A 20,314-nucleotide genomic window follows, 5' to 3' on the forward strand; every position below is an offset into this window, starting at 1 on the left:
GTGATCATACAGATCACCCGGCTTGATTGCAAGGCATGCAATCTCTGTCACATACCAACTAGCATAGCAACCACGTAGATCTACTGCGATTAGAAGTTTGTATTTACCTACACAGACCGCGGATATATATATTATTTAATGTTAGTTGGTACATTGTATCTGCGCGGTTGTCTGTAGGAATATAGATCTACCACATCGGAGAAACCAGGTAAAACCTTTCGCGGTACTTTCAGGATGCTGTTAGCTAGCGGTGCTACTGATAGCTGCCGGGGGAAAGGGGGGGTTTGTGTGCGGCTGCCTTGTTATGCATATTAATTGAACCCCTTTAGTGGCTTTTGTGGCTTGGATTAAAACATAACCAAGGCAGCCGGGTAGTTGATGTGAGAAAGCGTTTCGGCAATCAGTGAATCGTTTACCTGTTACTGCGACGCCAGGCTAGCTTGCTAGCTGATGGAGCGAGACATTTGCGCCTTTACCGTCTGGGCCTCACGTAGAAAAGGTTCTTAGGGTCACGGTTGATAGTTGTTGATGTTTGGCTACTTTTTCGTGAAGCCTTAAATGACCACTGGTTGTTGGTGGTGTTCGCCAGAAATGTCAAATGTTCATAAACGCCACTGCTTCCGCAGCACTGTTTTGCTACGCTATACATATTTACACTGAGTCCAGCATTTTGTCTCAAATTACGATTCAAAGAACCGGTTTTGAGGCTATTTTAGAATTTGATGCTTTTAATAAGTCAGCATAATCCATTTGTTCTGTAGTCATTACATGGCGTTTTGATTTGTAAGATTACAGGTGTTGCAGTGAGCCACAAAACGGGTAACGTGTGTGTGTTCTGTTGTAGGATGGAGTGGCAGCCGGATGAACAAGGTCTGCAGCAAGTGCTTCAGTTACTCAAGGATTCCCAGTCCCCAGACACAGCAACACAGAGAGCTGTGCAAGAAGTATCCTTACATCTGGCTCTGTATGTGTGTGTGTTTGACAGTTAGGGTGAGAGGAGAAGGTGTGAAATGTTGCCTCCCCCATGAGAGCTGGTGTGTCAGTTTGGAGGACAATGAGAAGATACTGTTTGTTCAGCTTGCATCAAGTGTCTGTGAAATGAAGGTCTGTGAGGATGTGTGAATTCTTGCTCTGTATTTATAGATGATTCAACTCCTTAACAGACTCTGCAGAAACTGGAACAGCTTAACCAGTTTCCAGATTTCAACAACTATCTCATCTTTGTTCTCACAAGCCTAAAATCTGAAGGTGAGTTTGTGCACATCAAATTTATAATTAAAAAAAACAAAACAAAAACGTGTACTAGATTGTTTCATCTTTGCTTACCTCTCTGTATCTCACCACCTCCTTTTGGGTTTTCATGTTGCCTCTCTGCTGTCTTCCTTCTCAAGATGAGCCCACTCGCTCTCTGAGCGGTCTGATTCTGAAGAACAATGTGAAAGCACACTACCAGAACTTCCCTCCCAATGTGGCAGACTTCATCAAACGAGAATGCCTCAACAACATCGGAGACCCTTCACCGCTTATCAGAGCTACAATCGGTGGGTGTTTCAGTCAGAGAGGGAAGCTTGAGAAATAAAAGGTTTAGTTAGATGGAGTTTTTCAGCAGTGTGAGTCAGATTATTATGGAGGTGGGTGAATTTTTGCAGGTAATATGGTTGTGTGGGAGCAAGCGTTGTATTTTCAAGATCTTTAAATGACAGAGGGTGAGTTATCAGGCTGGGTTTTAGCCTAATGTACTAGTGTGTAACTTTTTAACTCTTTATTATAAAGGCATTCTGATCACGACCATCGCCTCCAAAGGAGAGCTGCAGACCTGGCCAGAGCTGCTGCCTCAGCTCTGTAACTTGCTCAACTCGGAGGACTATAACACCTGCGAGGTTAGGGTTACATACCTTAAACACATGCACAGCCTTGCAATGATAATTTGGTACTATTTTGGTGATAAGGTTTGTGTCTGTTTCTTTTGTAATTTGTTTCTGATTTGGTTTTTTTTGGCAGGGTTCTTTTGGAGCACTGCAAAAGATCTGTGAGGATTCATCAGAGTTGTTGGATAGCGATGCTTTGAACAGACCTCTTAACATCATGATCCCCAAATTCCTCCAGTTTTTCAAACATTGCAGCCCCAAGATCAGGTCAGTGAAATCCAAGTCTCAGTGTCTGAATCTTGCAGAATTAGTAGTTTTCCTTTCCTCCTCATCTAAAATCTCCTTGTTAAAATTATCTCTTGTTTCTTCTTTTTCTTTTTTGCCAAGGTCCCATGCTATAGCTTGTGTGAACCAGTTTATCATTGGCCGAGCTCAGGCTCTGATGGATAACATCGACACCTTTATTGAGGTGAGCAATTCAACATTTTTTTACTTTTACTTACGTTTTTACGAAGATCGCAAAATTTTGCTCCATGAAGGTTGTTTTTTTTTTTTTTTTTTTTTTTTTTGAAAGCCTTTTTTTGACTTCAAACAGAAGCTGCATGAACACGGCACTTTTACAGCTTACTGTGGAAACGCCATTTGGCGCCGCACCACCGTCTGCTCAGCTGGGATATACGCTGCCACATGTGTTGCAGACAGTGCTGACAGTTTTGTAAACAAGGAAGTCTGAGCTGCTCTGCTGGACAAACTATGTGATGACATAATTTCTAAAATATTCCAAGCCTTTTTTTTTTTTGCCTTGTGTTCTGTAAAACAAAAAAGAAAAGGTTGCATATTTATTCCTGTTGAGCGACATATCTGCTGTGTCAGTGACGGGCCAAAATGTTCCTAGACTCTAGTTAGTTTGTGGATGTGAGTAGATTGCCAGCACATGTAAAATAATTAAACAGACCTGCACAGGTTTTATAGTAAAGGTGTAAAGCCTCATAAAACCTCTAGAATAATAAATTAATAATAAGTTGTTTTTGTGTTCCTTCACCTTTGGTGACCCTACCTGTCTTTCCTTCCCGTTTTTAATTTGTTTTCTTTCTGTTGTTTGTTTATTTTCTATCCAGAGTCTGTTTGCTCTGGCCGGGGACGAGGACAGTGAAGTGAGGAAGAATGTGTGCAGGGCTCTGGTCATGCTCCTAGAAGTCCGAATTGATCGTCTCATCCCTCACATGCACAGCATCATCCAGGTAAAGGCCTGACTTATCTCGACCTTAAACTATGTTTGGCTGTCGCTTTCTCATCTTCTTAATCACTTGTTGTTGGTTTTTTTCCCAGTATATGCTCCAGCGGACGCAGGACCCAGATGAGAACGTGGCCCTGGAGGCCTGTGAGTTCTGGCTGACACTGGCTGAACAGCCCATCTGTAAAGAGGCCCTTTCTGGCCACTTGGTCCAGTAAGTGCTCAGTTTCTCCCATAGCAAGGACTGGGTTAATGATGAGATAATTTAATCTGAGTAGTAATGTGTTTACTTATCTTTTTTTTTTTCCTTTTCAGACTGATACCTATACTGGTGAATGGGATGAAGTATTCTGAGATAGATATTATTCTACTAAAGGTTAGCATCCTCTGGACAAATCTGGCATCTCTTCTTGTGTTGCTGTTTACCTGTGTTCTGCATTCACCTTGAGCTCTGATCTCCTCCAGGGTGATGTTGAAGAGGACGAGACGATTCCAGACAGCGAGCAGGACATCAAACCTCGCTTCCACAAGTCCCGCACTGTCACCCTGCAGCATGAAGGAGGGGAGGGCGAGGAGGGGGAGGACATCGATGAAGATGAGGACGATGATGATGACACGCTGTCTGATTGGAACCTACGTGAGTTTCGCATGCAAAGTTAGAATTAAAGTTAGATTAGATTTCCTTACCAAAACAATTAAAATGGAGCAGAACAGCACAAAAAATTAAACGCAGAGCTAAATTATTAATAAAGAAAAGGTTCTTGTGAAATCTTTTGTGACATAAAATAATCTAAGCATTAGAAGGAAAGAGGTAGAACTGGGTGATCTTTTGAACATTATTTTTAAAATTAAGGTTAAAGTAGAATAGAATACAAGGATGTTTGATTGAAAAGGGATCCTGTAGGTTTTTTGAACCTGTGTGGAAACTGCATGATGTCAAAAACGTCTTTCAACCTAAAACCTATTATATACTGTTTTGTTATGTAGTATTATTATTAAAAAAGTGCTTCACTGTTTTTTTCTTCTATTTTTTCTTCAAAACAGTACATTTGAAAATTCATGGACAAGGTTTAGCATTCAAAACGGTTTTTGATTAAAGAGTGTGCACATACTGGTGAATTACTCATTACAGAAACATAAAAATGATTTTAGCAATTACCAATACTGTTAATTGTTACTGTTTAATTATTAACCTTCATTGGGTGGTGGTGTAACAAATTTGTTAAGCGCCCCGTGTGTGTTTGCAAGAGTGTGTGCACGCGCAGGTATGTCAGAGATATGAATAGAAATCGATTGATTTCTCTGGGGAGCATTTACCAAAAAAACCACCTACTTATCCTCTTTATTATAACCATTATAACCCTGTTACCTTTTATTATATCATAGTTATCCAACACTGATCCTGGATTTTCCTCTTTTCAGGGAAGTGCTCTGCTGCCGCTCTGGATGTTCTTGCCAACGTGTTTCGTGAGGAGTTGCTGCCTCATCTCCTCCCCTTGCTCAAAGGCCTGCTTTTCCATCCTGATTGGGTCATCAAGGAGTCCGGCATCCTGGTGCTTGGGGCTATTGCTGAGGGTAAGATGGGGCAGAAGCACAGTAAAGGGGACTTAATATGTTTATCTATTTTACCTGAGAAAAAAATAAATCTCTAGTTTTAATCTGGGCTTTTTGTGGTACCCCAGTTCATCCACTACTGAAACAAGCCATGTTAGTTTTCTTGGCCCCTACTTTTAAGCTAACTTGCTTGAACAGAATGTGGATGGATTTTTTTTGCTACAGCCAGAGTTGTGTATCTGAGATTAGAGCAGCGCAATATGACCAAAAATATTTATCACGATATACATTTGAAAATTTGCGATAACGATATAACCGACGATATAATTGACACTAGACAAAACATTTGACATATTTTTGAGCACCGTGTACCACATAAAATCGTTTCGAGGTCAGTAAACACAACCAGAATTCATACATAAGGCACACTGGATTATAAGGGGCACTGTCGATTTTCAGAAAAATCAAAGGATTGATTTTAAGTGTGCCGTATTTTCCAAAAAACACAGTAATAACGACGGCCCGCTAGCATGCTCTATCAAAAATAGTGCTTTGTTGTGTATCTGAGGGACGAAAGCTAAACCAGTTCCACACCACTGAAGTTGCAGCATTTTTACAAACCAATTCTGGTTCATCTGTTTCATTTAACGATCCACTTTCGCCCTTCTCATTCTCCGTCGCTGCCATGCTTTTTCCGCCATGTGCGTATAAAAACAAAGGCACTGCGGATGTGCGTTTTACCCATATTCTATCGCGATATTTCATTTTCTTATCATTGCCCAACATTATACTGGTATTACCGTGAACATATGATATGGCCCAGCCCTATCTGAGATCACATTAAGGATATCTGCTCTCACTGACCAGAACCAAGAGTACAAAAACTGCCTGAAACAAAGCACTTAGAGCAATCTGAAAACTGAACCTTTGGCTCCCAGGGATCACTTTTGTATATGACAGAAAATGGGTATGTGTTTACCTAGGTCCCCTCTAAAGAAAACTGATCATAGACGATAAGTTTAAGACTGTAACTATGGGGAGACCCCCCACATACTGTGTAATCTTTTATAAAACATTTTTTAAAAATTCTTTTTTTAATATTAGAAATATCAAAACAAATTGTTTTCTCATTTCCACAATAGTGATAAATAAATTATGTTTATCCTTCCAGGATGTATGCAGGGTATGGTACCTTACTTGCCTGAGCTTATCCCTCACCTCATCCAGTGTTTATGTGACAAGAAGGCCTTGGTGCGCTCCATTGCCTGCTGGACCCTCAGTCGCTATGCCCACTGGGTGGTCAGCCAGCCCCCTGATGCTCACCTCAAACCCCTCATGACGGAGCTGCTCAAACGGATCCTGGATGGCAACAAGAGAGTACAAGAGGCTGCATGCAGGTACAGATCTTCCCTTTTCTTTGTTTTCTGTGTGCTTTCTAATTTCTTATTAATAAGTGGTTAAACAAATTGCATCCTTCCTCAAAGTGCATTTGCCACTCTGGAGGAAGAAGCATGCACAGAGCTGGTACCATACCTGAGTTTTATCCTGGACACCCTGGTTTTTGCTTTTGGGAAGTACCAGCACAAAAACCTCCTCATCCTCTATGATGCCATAGGAACACTGGCAGACTCTGTGGGACACCATCTCAACCAGCCTGTGAGCCCGAACATTTTAGACACAACTGCATGCATTTACACAAAAATGACAAAAAACAAAGACAAAAATCTCCCTCTTGTTTTGTTTAGGAGTACATACAAAAGCTGATGCCTCCACTGATAGCCAAGTGGAATGAGTTGAAGGATGAGGACAAAGATCTCTTCCCTCTGCTCGAGTGTCTGTCATCTGTTGCCACAGCGCTGCAGAGCGGCTTCCTTCCCTATTGTGAGCCCGTCTATCAGCGCTGTGTCACCCTGGTCCAGAAGACCCTTGCTCAGGCCATGGTGAACCAAACATGCATATTTAATTACTCACAATTTATGCTTTTGCTGCTTTACATAAATGACACTCGTTTTGCGTACATCTCAGATGTACAGTCAGCAGCCAGATCAGTATGAAGCACCCGACAAGGACTTCATGATTGTGGCCTTGGATCTTTTAAGTGGCTTGGCAGAGGGACTCGGAGGCCACGTGGACACACTTGTGGCTCGCAGTAATATCATGACCCTGCTTTTCCAATGCATGCAGGTGAGGAGAGCCTATGTTTGTGTGAATGCCTTTCCAGAGATCATTCAGAGTCAGTGCTGTATATGTTTACATTTTCATTTTTAATGTTGGTGTATGAATCTCTGAGTCTCTCTCTGAATCAAATTAGCTGCATGCATGTACATCGGTATTAGTGTAATTTCATGTAATGGATTTTTTTTTTTAAAAATCCCTGGTTCTTTGTATCAGTTGTATTTAGAAATGCTCATGTAAACAGGATATTTTCCACTACTTTTCACTCTGCATTTAATTTTAATGTGAAGTAGCCAGAGGAAATGTGCAATATTTGTAGCAGAGTGCTCAGCGCTTGCAGCCATTTGATCACAGAAGGTTTATCTGGAAAGAAACACTTTTTTTTGGTTTTAGACTGCTCATGTTTTGCAATGTTTTATTTTTTTCAAAATCGCAGAAGTAGGAGGAGGACAACTGCCACGACGTGTTAGATGTGCCAAATTCTTTCAGTCATTTGATGGTGTATATTCACATTACTCCTTGTCTTTCTGTCTCTTTTGTCCCAGGATACGATGCCCGAAGTAAGACAGAGTTCATTTGCTCTGCTGGGTGACTTGACCAAGGCTTGCTTTCCTCATGTCAAACCCTGTATCGGTAAACATTTAGCTGTCTGTTACCCTTACACACCTGTACATACATATACGTATCCCATAATTCTGCTTTGTAACATTTTGTGTCTCTCTTAGCTGAATTCATGCCAATCCTCGGAACAAATCTGAACCCAGAGTTCATCTCCGTCTGCAACAACGCTACCTGGGCCATAGGAGAGATCTGCATGCAGATGGGTACGTGGAAGAAGCCCAGTTTTTGTTCTATGTATTTATGCTAACTTTTTGATGTACGGCTGTACGGTGTGAGATGTCGTGCGTCTCATTTTATTTTTATTTCTCTGTCAGGAGTGGAGATGCAGCCATACATTGCTATGGTTCTGAACCAGCTGGTGGAGATTATTAATCGACCCAATACTCCCAAGACCCTGTTGGAGAACACCGGTATATGATTTCACAGATCATTTTATACATGCTTTCAAGGGGAAGGGACTTGTATAGATACAGATACGCATTTATCTAAGAGCAGGTTTGACTCATCTCTGTTCTCTTCCAGCAATCACCATTGGCCGGCTGGGCTATGTGTGTCCTCAGGAGGTCGCGCCCATGTTGCCGCAGTTCATCCGACCCTGGTGAGAGATGGTTTGATTCTGAGTCTGAAAAGTGAGGTTGAAGTGAAAATGCAGACTTACGATACTTTGTTCTAATGGATGCATTATCATTTACATAACTTCATTCTTTAAATGATTTCCAGAATTGTTACTGAATTCCTTGAGGAATAAGAATTCTTTTCTTCAAGCCCAATAGAAAAATAAGTTGTCTTTCACAGTGACACAACAGTTTGCATGTCTCCCATAAATTTTTGATTTGGTTTATCTCTTATTAAAATGGGGCTTGTAAACTCACAATTCTGGCAGCATCATCGTTAGCGGTCACTAACTGGTTAATAATTGTACAATGCAGGTGTACGTCTCTCCGAAACATCCGAGACAACGAGGAGAAAGACTCCGCCTTCCGTGGGATTTGCATTATGATTGGCGTGAACCCTGGAGGTGTGGTGCAGGTGAGACACTGCTCGTTGCAGTCATTAGGATTCACGGTGTGCGTATTTGGCTGTAAATTAAATCAAAAGATAGTGTTGAGGTTGATCTCTTCCTGTGTTTGTTCAGGACTTCATCTTCTTCTGTGATGCCGTGGCCTCCTGGGTCAATCCTAAAGATGACCTCAGAGACATGTTCTACAAGGTGAGGGTCCACCTCATTTTAAGGGGCGAGTTCTTGTTTCCACAGCTAGTACCATCCTTCTGTCTCCCCTCCCTCTGAGAGTGACTCGGTGTGAGGTGCAGTGACCTCAGGCGCAGCAGAGTGTTAACTATGAACCTCAGCAGCACAGACAGGGATGTTTCTATGCAGAAAAACTGACTGCACACATTCCCCTCAGGGTCCATCACATAAAGTGTGATCTAAGACTAGACAGACAAACATCAAAACACATGGATCCATTCAGTAATGTTTAATTCAGTCTAATGTATCAGTGTGCTGGGCTTCATTATAAAAGGAACCCTTAATATGGATTTGGATCAAACTGATTGCATTGCAACAGAACTTGTGTAGGACCCTTCCTTTGATGCATTTGATTACTGACCTGCTTCATAATACCCCATTCCTCTATGGCGAACAAAATGAAATTGGTGAATCTGCCTGGTCTATAAATTTACCTTTTATACTAGGGCTGTGCGATATGACCAAAATCTCATATCCTGATATAAGACATTTATTGTCCCGACAACGGTATGCATCACAAAAATGTTACATTTTTTGTAAATTCTGTGAATCTCGACTTGCGTGAAGTGTTTTCAGCTGGGCATCGTGTACCTGGAGTCGAGTGTTACATAAGTGGAAACGGCCGCAATTTTCTTTGTGAGTTTTTATTATATGGCGTGTCTAAGGTTTATTTTTTAGCACCTGACGGCTCTTTTTAGCTTCTTGTCCGTAAACACTGCATGCTATTTCATGTAATTCAGTTTATTTTGAAAAATCTCAACAGGATCTTTAGATTTATTTTGAAAGGTTCATATGGAAAACAAAGAAGCGGACAGCGGAGCCACGCGATGCTTTTACCGTTGTTGTTAAAAACAAAAAACGGTCGCTTGTCCGTCCGTGGTGTGGTTATATTAAGAGAAAGAGAGAACTTTAAGAAATTCTACAGTGACCATCAAAACGATGAAAAAATATTTGCGTAAACAGTTTATTTGGCGACACCACGAAACAAATGATAGTGTAAAATGAAACAATGGACGTTTTCATATCGTCATCCGATATGCATCGTTATATCGAACAGCCCTATTTTATACTATTTTGATCTAAGCTGATTTTGGCCTAGTTTATAGTATTTTGATACTATATGACGTAGATCTCCAGAAAATATTGGGTGATGCTTATTAGTTTCACTCCATGTCCCTGAAGGAAGTAACCACTTACTGGACACTGTTTTGCACACACATACTTTACTTAGGCGGGGCTCTCTCAGCTGTATATGGCTCCTTATTTAAGTTTTTATTTTTTATGTTCCTCTAAGAGAACTATTGCATTATTTTGAAAGTTGAATCACTGCTAACTGGCTACCTTCAGCTGGATTGCTGGCTCGGTTGTAGTTGTGGTGGTTAAAATGTGACCACAAGTAACACATTCAGTGGGTCTGTAATGCAGTAAGCAGTGGTTGCAGCATAACATACAGTGGGGCAAAAAAGTATTTAGTCAGCCACCGATTGTGCAAGTTCCCCCACTTAAAATGATGACAGAGGTCAGTAATTTGCACCAGAGGTACACTTCAACTGTGAGAGACAGAATGTGAAAAAAAAATCCATGAATTCACATGGTAGGATTTGTAAAGAATTTATTCGTAAATCAGGGTGGAAAATAAGTATTTGGTCACCTCAAACAAGGAAAATCCCTGGCTCTCACAGACCTGTAACGTCTTCTGTAAGAAGCTTTTCTGTCCCCCACTCGTTACCTGTATGAATGGCACCTGTTTGACCTCATCATCTGTATAAAAGACACCTGTCCACAGCCTCAACCAGTCAGACTCCAAACTCCGCCATGGCCAAGACCAAAGAGCTTTCGAAGGACACCAGGAAAAGAATTGTAGACCTGCACCAGACTGGGAAGAGTGAATCTACAATAGGCAAGCAGCTTGGTGTGAAAAAAATCAACTGTGGGAGCAATCATCAGAAAATGGAGGACATACAAGACCACTGATAATCTCCCTCGATCTGGGGCTCCACGCAAGATCTCATCCCGTGGGGTCAAAATGATCATGAGAACGGTGAGCAAAGATCCCAGAACCACACGGGGGGACCTGGTGAATGACCTGCAGAGAGCTGGGACCAAAGTAACAAAGGTCACCATCAGTAACACACTACAACGGCAGGGAATCAAATCCTGCAGTGCCAGACGTGTTCCGCTGCTGAAGCCAGTGCATGTCCAGGCCCGTCTGAAGTTTGCCAGAGAGCACATGGATGATACAGCAGAGGATTGGGAGAATGTCATGTGGTCAGATGAAACCAAAGTAGAACTTTTTGGTATAAACTCAACTCGTCGTGTTTGGAGGAAGAAGAATACTGAGTTGCATCCCAAGAACACCATACCTAATGTGAAGCATGGGGGTGGAAACATCATGCTATGGGGCTGTTTTTCTGCCAAGGGGACAGGACGACTGATCCGTGTTAAGGACAGAATGAATGGGGCCAAGTATCGTGAGATTTTGAGCCAAAACCTCCTTCCATCAGTGAGAACTTTGAAGATGAAACGAGGCTGGGTCTTCCAACATGACAATGATCCAAAACACACCGCCCGGGCAACAAAGGAGTGGCTCCGTAAGAAGCATTTGAAAGTCCTGGAGTGGCCTAGCCAGTCTCCAGACCTCAACCCCATAGAAAATCTGTGGCGGGAGTTGAAAGTCCGTGTTGCTCGGCGACAGCCCCAAAACATCACTGCTCTTGAGAAGATCTGCATGGAGGAATGGGCCAAAATACCAGCTACTGTGTGTGCAAACCTGGTAAAGACCTATAGTAAACGTTTGACCTCTGTTATTGCCAACAAAGGTTATGTTACAAAGTATTGAGTTGTATTTTTGTTATTGACCAAATACTTATTTTCCACCCTGATTTACGAATAAATTCTTTACAAATCCTACCATGTGAATTCATGGATTTTTTTTTCACATTCTGTCTCTCACAGTTGAAGTGTATCTCTGGTGCAAATTACTGACCTCTGTCATCATTTTAAGTGGGGGAACTTGCACAATCGGTGGCTGACTAAATACTTTTTTGCCCCACTGTATAAAGACAAAGTGGAAATGTTAGAGCAGATAATAACAGAAGATCCCGAGGTTGTAATTATGCTTTTTCAAGTCAAGCAGGTGTGAATCACTGGACTGTTTCTCGATCAGTCCACTTCTCCTGCCTGTTTGAGATATTGAAGAGATGCCATTTTTCTGTTTCCAAAGATCTTGCATGGTTTTAAGGAGCAGGTTGGGGAGGAGAACTGGCAACAGTTTTCAGAGCAGTTCCCACCACTGCTGAAGGAGAGACTGGCAGCCTGCTATGGGGTTTAGATTCTCTACACCCACCTAAGAGGTAATGCCACATCCAGCTTCATTTAAACTGCATTTTTAGGCACAAACTGCATTTGATTAATATGAACTTATTTGTGTCCATCTCTCTCACTTTTCGCTCCTTCCAGGTGAGCCAGCAGGAGGAGGGTGAATGGGAAACTCATCCATCTGTGTATTGCACTGCCCTGATCTGGGGGGAGGGAGAGGGATGCTATTGGCCGCTCCCCCTGATGGACGGCCCCCACGCCCTATGTGTTTGTCCATAGAGGGAGGGTAGGCGGGTGGGAGGGAGGGACAGGGAGGACACCTCTAGATTAACTAGGCAGGGACCTGACACAGAAAAACTAACTGGTAGGGACAGATAGAGAGGGACAGAGAGAAGGAGACGGAGGAGAGATGGAGGGAGAGACAGGATGGGAAAGAGGAGAGGCAGGGAAAGACACCAGCATAGAGTGAGTTCAGGGAAAGAAACTGAGGGAATTCAGTAATAAGAAAGGGAAAAAAGAGCCACAGAAAGGTCTGTTACTTGGCTTTGAGGACAGGGACAGCTGAGATTTTAATGGGATTCTTAAACTTAAGAGTAATAGATTTCTTGACCGACAGAGACAGACCAATGAACACAGACTCTCACACTTTAACTTGCACATGCTGTACATTCAGTACATGTAACAGACTGTGGGTGGCACTATAATTTAGACTTTTTAAGACCTACTACATGTAGTTAGGGACCGACAGGTGTCTAAATTCTGTTCATTTTCTGGGTGATACATTTCTTTTCCGGGGAATAGGATTCAGTATAAATTACTTCATCCATAGTCACTGAAACAATACTTAACTGTAAGATAATCTAGCTATCTTCATCTGTGTTTCCTACCTTCATTTTTGACCAGAGTGCTGCTTCACAGAGCTTTCTATCTATCAGACGTATTCCTGTCACATTTTCTACCTGATCAAACCAGAGTAAGAGAGCAGGAGGGAAAAAAAACTAAGCATCTTTTCCTCTTGGCTTCACAGCAACCATTCCTCTAGGAAGGGAGGATTAGGGCTAACACATTTGTTTTCTCACCAGAGGGGGAGGAAATATTACCAAGAAAATCACATTTTTAGTTGTCTCTGTGCAGTTTTGTGCGTGTGAATGTGCACGCGCGCACGTGTGTGCATGTGCAGTTTATAAATCCTTACTTCGGCATTCTGTGTTAACAGTCCGTGAAATGTGTATTGTTTTTGATATGGTACCGAGCTAAAACTTGACTCCCACCGCGATGTCCTTTGGCACCTGTTAACTGTGACCAAGTGTGTGTGTGTGTGTGTGTGTGTGTTTGGTTTTTTTTTTTTGTATGTGTGTGAGTGTGTATGTGTTTGTCTACATTCGTACTGATATCCATTTGATGCCATATCAATATCTTAAGTAAAACAGTGATTGGCAGTGTCATTGTGATCTTTATAATGTTTTAAAACTGGTCCTTTTTTGCTGCTACTGATGATTCTTGTTTTTGTTTTTTTTGTTTGTTTTTTTATATAGTGGATTTAAATTCGCACACTTAACACAAAAAATGAATTAATGCTATTTTCAGTGACTGTTAAGTTGTTTCTTTGCACTTTTTTTAATTTTATTTTACCTATATTTAGTTTTTGTATGTATTCTTTTTTTAACCTCACCCATATGATATGTTTTGACCCTAATGTCAGTGTTTGTCATACTGTGTTGCACTGTGAAATTAAGTGTCTGTGACTGGCAAAAATATCCCAATACTAAATGGCAAATAAAAATAACTTTGTGAAACTGCGACTAATCCGCACTTTTACAATGACTAACCTTGCCATATTGCTGAGTGGTACGTGTGTGCGTGTGAATGTGTGTGTGTGTGTGTGTGTGTGATCCTGCATGTGTAGGTGCGCATGAGTACCTTTTTTTTTTATTTTTTTACATTTATGAGCATGTTTTTGATAGTTTAGTTATGATGTGTGCACAGTAGGGATGCAAATGATATTTTCTTTCTGTATTTGGAAGGGTTGTAGCCTGCCCCAGCATACTTTGTGTGCATGCTCAGTGTCGGTGTTTTCACTTTGCGTGCGTGTATATGTGTGAACGTGTGTGTGTGTGTGTGTGTGTGTGTGTGCAGTTTGATGGATATTTTAGAATAAAATGATTGCCCTTTACACACCAACACACCACCTCAAATCACAATAAGACAAGAGCACAGTACACTTAAAATAATAAAAGCTAGGACACTGCCAAAGAGCAATAGCCACTGAAATTTTAAAAGCAGACAGTGATTAGAGGTGAGCTGCTATTTCCAATAGTCACCTTGTTTGTCGTGCTGGTGTAGAGTTAGACGCACAGTGGGGCTTTTATGGATAATCATTGTTAAGGTTTTTCCAGCATAATTGACTACAGGGATTTTTTTTTTCCATTTGATAATCTGCCAGTGTTTTGCAGCATGTTGACATTTGGAAACACGCAGTGGTACTTGGTTTGACCTAGACTGTGACCATAGAGATAATCAAACCGATTCTTAGTTATTTCAAATATGAGACAATCTCAACCCCAGTTTAATTCTCTCGCCACTGTCTCTTAGTTCAAAGCTTGAAAACACACAAATGTTTGTGGTTTTTTGCTTTACTGCTATTTTTTTTTAATCTTCATGAGCAGTTTTTGTATTGGCAACGTCGGTGTATTTTGTTTCTTTGTCTGCTTCAGTGCCAGTCAAAATTATGATGAATTTGAAGTGAAAGTGGGGGCGTCACGGCTTCTTTAAGAGGAGAAGAAGCAGTTTATGTGTCCGTTCTGTTTATATAATAAAAAGCATGATAATGTTGCAGTTTGGCAGAAAGACTTTGGTACTTTTTGTTTTTCCTGTGAATTCCTCTCGCCAGTCGTGTTCCCTTTTTTGGAAGATGGGAATAGAAATAAAAATGCTTTCAAGTCTATTATATGATTTATAGTTTGTGTGGAATCTCAAAAGTCCAGATGGATAGTGGAGTCTTGAAATAAATCATGACGTGCATGCTGAAAGATGATTGTTACAGTTGCCAGTCCAGTGTTTTTTATCAAAGGATGACGGTTTGGCGTGAATTCTTAACTCTTAAAAATCCTTAGCCCTTAGGGCTTAAAAGTTTGTTTGTTTTTATGCTGTATTTTCTGTTCATGCAAATCTGAGCTGCAAACTCCATCATGTTCAGCCATGAGCTATCTCTGGAAATATTAATGTTACCAGAATTTCCTCAGGTCACCTCGTCAGGAACTCTACATGGCACAAAGGTAGATGTTTTACAAAAGCGCACTGCAGGAGTCTCAGGAAATAAAAGTAACATCCCTTGCTCTGTTTAGTTTTCACAGCAGACCTGGATCTTGTACTGAAAAGTAATGATGCAAACGTCCCAGCAGTCCCGCTAAACTGTTACCTTTATCCCAGACAACATTACAGTGTCTCTTAATCTGCAAGGGTCACTTATAGATCTAGAGGAGGAAGAACAGTTACTTTAATGTGTAGGTGTTCACAGAGAGAAAATGTGGCATATTCAGATGTTTGTATCTTGTATCTGAAGTTTATTTACTTAATTTCAAATATGAACTTTGTATATATTTCACGCATTTTTCACTGCACAGTGTAGATTTTTTTTAAAATACCAATTTCATTTTCAAAATTAAGATGTATTGTTTTGATCATTGTAGTGCATTTTGGGCACATCTATGGAAATGCGTTTATAAAATGTTATGAGTAATATGATTAGTCCACCGCAGACTCCTCAGACTGCATACTGGGTCAGTGATTAAACACATTCAACATAAAAGTAACATGGTACATGCATAACATTACTTTCTCAGCTACTTTTAACTGTGAACTAAAATATCATATACGAGTGTATATAACAACAGCCTTTAGTTCATGGATTCTGCATTTGAAGCCTCCATATTAGCATTTTGGCCACAGCCATGTTATACTTTTAAAGTCAGGAGTGACTCCCTAAATTGCACAGCTACAATGCACAGACATACATAGGCTACTTTCTAATTACGTTGATAAAATACAAGAATTTCACTCACCAAGACTGAACCACAAACATCTGGGACGTATAATTTCTCAGAGTTCAGAACTGTTTCCAGGATATTTAATGGAGATCTCTCAGCCAGTTGAAGAGGTTTGTGGGAAATTAAAAAAATTCTATCAGCAATAAAAAAAATTAATTCATTAAAAAAACGAAAAAAGCTTAAAAAGGAGAATTCAGTGACTTTTAATGACTTCTAACGTGCACGAACATCCAGCTTTCATATAAACTCATACACAGTAATTTAAAGCAGCTGCACTCAATCACAAGATTTAAGGATGAGGTAATGGAGCTAATAAAATATAGTATAATAGTAAATACTTTTAATTTATACAGAGTGTTAGAGTTGAATAACACTGCATCATAAAGCTTTGTTTACAGTTTGCAAACTAGTCGAGGTACATGAGAGGGAATCCATTTTTACAGTGATGTAAAAAGGAAAAGACTGTTTTTCACAAAGATGATGATCTCCTTATGGTTGCATTAACATGAAAATACAATTTCAGAATACAATACAGAATATGCTGCTTTCTGAAAATAGTGTAAAGTTACAGTATTTGTAAATGTTAACACACCAACTTAAATGTTGCAGTTTATAATTAAAGGCCATATTTATTATGTAAACAACTGAAGATCTGTGAGAAATCTCCAGGACCGTATTACATGCGATTTCAGATTTCTGCTATGCAGCAGAGCTCCACCTCAATATTTAGCCTGAAGCTTGAGGTGACGTTTGGGCAGAGAAAGTTCAGGGACACCCCCGAGTTAAGCTCTTTTCTGTCTGATCACTTCTGTCCCAGTGTTTCCTTCCTTATCTGTCCCTTTTCCGTCTCTGTACTGAGACACCATCACACGTAGATCAGCACACAAAATCTGCATCCAATGCAAAAACTGTGAGAAAGATGGCTTGCTTGCTTTGACAGATAAAAATGTAGGCTCAGTTGTTTCTATATGTGTTTGTTTCAGCTGTAAACTGATACGAACAGGCTTTCATCTTCTGTTGGTGTCCTTATTCAGCCTTTTGTTCAATTTACAAAGTTCACAAAGAAGAAAGAAAGAGCTGATGGTCCCACAGGGCCAGATATTTTTGCCATGACCTCATGAAGACTTTAGTGTCAGTTCACTCTGGTCTGGTTTTTGCTACAATGCTTGAAGAACAAACCTACAAATATAATTTCACCTGAACAGAATGTTTTGGTTGTTTTCTGCACTAAATAATATCTGACAAGATCTTTTGGATTTTATTTTTTAAAATAAAATCCAAAAGATTGTTGACCTTTAGAATTGCACATGTATACACACCTTCATATTGAAATCATGTAGTTGTTTCTTTCACTAAGCTAAAGCACTTGATTTTTGAAGTTTCTCATACCAGCAGTTCTGCTAACTAACAACTTTTGGTGGCATTAATGGAAAAAGATGCAAAGGGATGGTGGTTGGACAGCTGAACGGGTCATAGCATTCATGAGAAACTGCCAGTTGAGCAACCTAAATGTTTCAGATCATCAAACAAACTTTAATATTAGACATCGATGTGGAAGAATTTAGGTTCTTCTTTGCAGATTTGTTCTAATTCAACCACAGTGGAGGGTTTGTGAGCATAAATGGCCCGTTTAAGGTCACACCAAAGCACCTCAGTTGGATTTAAGCCCACACTTTGACCATGTCACTCCAAAACCTTCATTTTTTTTCAGAGTCGTGCAGAGTTTGACTTGCTGGTGTGTTTTGGATCATTGTCAACATTCCTCCACAGCAATGATAGTTGTAGCTGCCAGACAAAAGGAAAAGGGCAAATACGAGGCTTGTGGAGATGATGAGAGATGGCGACATGTGCGACAGAGGAATATGACAACAGGAAGTGTTGGAAATGGATGATCTGCTGAGGTGACCCCAAACAGAAGCAGCTGGATGAAGGTTAGGATTGGCCTTGCGCATAAATGCTTGTCAGACCTGGATATTACAACACTGCTGTCGCATTTTGCTGATATTATGAAAGTTTATTTCACACAGCGAGAAATAAATGGGCACATTGACAAGAAAATAATTTACAAAGCTAAAACAAGTAATCAGAGGCTACTTAGTCTATCTTTGAAATATTTTCTGGTGCAGACCAGGTGGTGTGGTGTGGACCATTTAAGAAAAGTGCTGAAGTGATTAAACATCATATATAACATTGCCCTGAATTCACATTTAAAAGTCACATGGTACCTAAGCTGAGATATTGAACCCATATGGTGACTACCTACTCCAGGATGCCAGTCTCATGGCTTCATTTATAATTGAAAACAATAATAATAATAAAAAGCTTTATCTATCTATCTATCTATCTATCTATCTATCTATCTATCTATCTATCTATCTATCTATCTATCTATCTATCTATCTATCTATCTATATAGACATAGATATATACAGAGGAAAAAAAGAAACATTTATCTACAGCAAATACAGCAGGTACCAATAATATCATAGAGACATGAGAGCACCGTGCTCATGGCTCTGAAATTGCTATGATTTAATACACTCTCTGTGGTCTGGACACCATAAAAACAATAAATGGTCTGCCAATCATCAAATGTCATTGTTTAATACAGCCAGATTCCTGACACATCCACAGGGCATGTCTTGGTCCTTAAAGACACTGGAAAGTAGACATATAGACAATATTATGCAATATCTTAAAATGATTTTGTACACAGAATAAAATTTAAGAATATTACCACAAATGTTCCTTTCCTTATACATTTTATCTTCTTGCACCTCTTTCCTTTCACATGGCTTTGCAAAGTGAACCTATGCTCTTGCAGCAATCATGATATCAATCCCCACTTTGTTTCAGTCTCTTATTTTACCCCTTACTGGGGTCAGAAGTTGCTGAAGATCTCTTGTTTCTTGCTCCAGTCCATAGGGGGTGCTCTTTTCCTGTTGCGGCTGCCCAGGACCTTTTGCTTAGCCTCGGCAGCTGTTGGGCTAAGACGCAGACCGCTGTCCATGAAAGGGTCTGGAATATGACTGTCATCCTCATCAGGGATCTACAGTACACACAAACACACTTTCTTTAATTACACTATCATTTTCAGATCGTATTGTTGATCTCGCACATCATTTCTGTGTAGGTTCTGAGTCATACAGGTCACGGTAGTCTTAGGAGCTTGAAAAGAAGGTGACTGTGCCTAAAAACCAAAAGGCTGAGAGTCCCAAGCTGAGGCCTATTAGGTCACCAGATGCACGGTGTGGATTCTCATCAGGTGTGAGTAGGGGTTGAGGCACCTGGAAAGAGAGCTCAAGAGTGCATTATAAGTGCCTGAGAGTTGGTGTTGTAAGCCACGCCCTCTGTTCAAAGAAGTCCAGTCACCTTCTTTTCAAGCCCTAAGATGGGTCTCATAAATAATTCCTCTCTCACCTGAAAGCTCATGTCTGAGCTGCTGATCTCTGACTGGGTGGTGGAACTGGAGGACTGGGACGCTGAGCTGCCATTGGTACGGGACTTGGGAGACAGTTTTGTAATCAGGGAGTTTGTCATGGTGACGTTTATTATCGGTGCATCTGTGGCAGAGAATTCAGTGGTTGGACAGGGCGTAGGTGGCTCACTCTCAGGGGCTGGGTCATCCACGCACACTTCTGTGAAAACAGAAACAATAATGAGCATTTCCTCTCAAGAACAAAAATAACTGTGTCTAATAGCACAGGCACTATTTAACCTTTAATGTGGGTGATAGTAGGTATGATTCCCAGTCTGTTAAAGAGCTCGTCTGTCTCCTGGTCCACCACTAGGAGGCGTACTTCATCCCCTGCTGCTCTGATGAGGCCTACGACTTCTGAGTGCCTCAGGCCCTCTGTAGTCACTCCATTCACCTGAGACAGAAAACAAAAACAAAACAGCATTGGAGACAAAAACAGGACAGTGAACACTAAGAAAACAGGACAATTAAAGAGCCTAAAGGCACGACACAGGACAAAGAATAGGAAGTGGCTTTCAAACTACGTGACAATCAAAAGGTATGAAAAGATCGAATCCAGAATGATTTGCATGAATTCCCTTCCTGCCTCCTCACACTTCCTTTACCCAACACAGAATAAAAATCTCTGTCCGTGAGTATCCCATAACACAGTAAAAAACATTGCTTTCCCACACAGACTGACAGGAGCTGATGTTTTTATCCCAAAATTAACGACAAATAAATGAAGACTTCCAATAATCACCAGGTATTTTTTTAAAAAATGACTGCATT

The 20,314-nt window shown here is 40.6% G+C and overlaps 2 protein-coding genes across 4 annotated transcripts in view; one reads left to right on the forward strand and one right to left on the reverse strand.

The window, feature by feature from the left end:
• Positions 1-20,294, forward strand: tnpo2b (transportin 2b). Of its 3 annotated transcripts, none has more exons than XM_085162182.1 (24): positions 1-208; positions 845-944; positions 1,173-1,248; positions 1,392-1,541; positions 1,774-1,880; positions 2,002-2,135; positions 2,256-2,337; positions 2,987-3,109; positions 3,198-3,316; positions 3,418-3,478; positions 3,568-3,739; positions 4,525-4,677; positions 5,828-6,053; positions 6,141-6,312; positions 6,402-6,596; positions 6,682-6,840; positions 7,377-7,464; positions 7,557-7,655; positions 7,767-7,862; positions 7,975-8,050; positions 8,382-8,481; positions 8,588-8,662; positions 11,925-12,054; positions 12,161-20,294. In XM_085162182.1, exons 2-23 carry the CDS (start codon positions 846-848, stop codon positions 12,030-12,032), a joined length of 2,670 nt encoding a protein of 889 aa, XP_085018308.1. In that variant the 5' UTR covers positions 1-208; position 845; the 3' UTR covers positions 12,033-12,054; positions 12,161-20,294. The 3 variants fall into 3 exon arrangements, with proteins under 3 accessions (XP_085018308.1, XP_085018306.1, XP_085018307.1); XM_085162180.1 differs by having other exon boundaries at positions 6,682-6,839; positions 7,370-7,464; XM_085162181.1 differs by lacking the exon at positions 1-208 and adding an exon at positions 231-499 and having other exon boundaries at positions 6,682-6,839; positions 7,370-7,464.
• nherf2 (NHERF family PDZ scaffold protein 2) overlaps positions 18,767-20,314 on the reverse strand; it is a 9,924-nt gene continuing 8,376 nt past the window's right edge. Inside the window, exons 4-6 of the mRNA XM_085162206.1 lie at positions 19,784-19,937; positions 19,486-19,703; positions 18,767-19,114 (exon numbers count right to left, since the gene is read on the reverse strand). Of these exons, the coding sequence (XP_085018332.1) occupies positions 18,947-19,114; positions 19,486-19,703; positions 19,784-19,937 (540 nt within the window). The 3' untranslated portion in view covers positions 18,767-18,946. The remainder of the gene's footprint in view (positions 19,115-19,485; positions 19,704-19,783; positions 19,938-20,314) is intronic.

This window comes from Neolamprologus multifasciatus, chromosome 6 (genome assembly GCF_963576455.1).
Source record: "Neolamprologus multifasciatus chromosome 6, fNeoMul1.2, whole genome shotgun sequence".
NCBI lineage: Eukaryota > Metazoa > Chordata > Actinopteri > Cichliformes > Cichlidae > Neolamprologus > Neolamprologus multifasciatus.

Coding starts and splice junctions, on each gene's coding strand:
- tnpo2b (XM_085162180.1), top strand. CDS start 846: ATGGAGTGGCAGCCGGATGAACAAGGTCTGCAGCAAGTGCTTCAGTTA. Junction 7,656..7,766: donor AGAGATCTGCATGCAGATGG/GTACGTGGAAGA, acceptor TTTCTCTGTCAG/GAGTGGAGATGCAGCCATAC. Junction 8,482..8,587: donor ACCCTGGAGGTGTGGTGCAG/GTGAGACACTGC, acceptor GTGTTTGTTCAG/GACTTCATCTTCTTCTGTGA.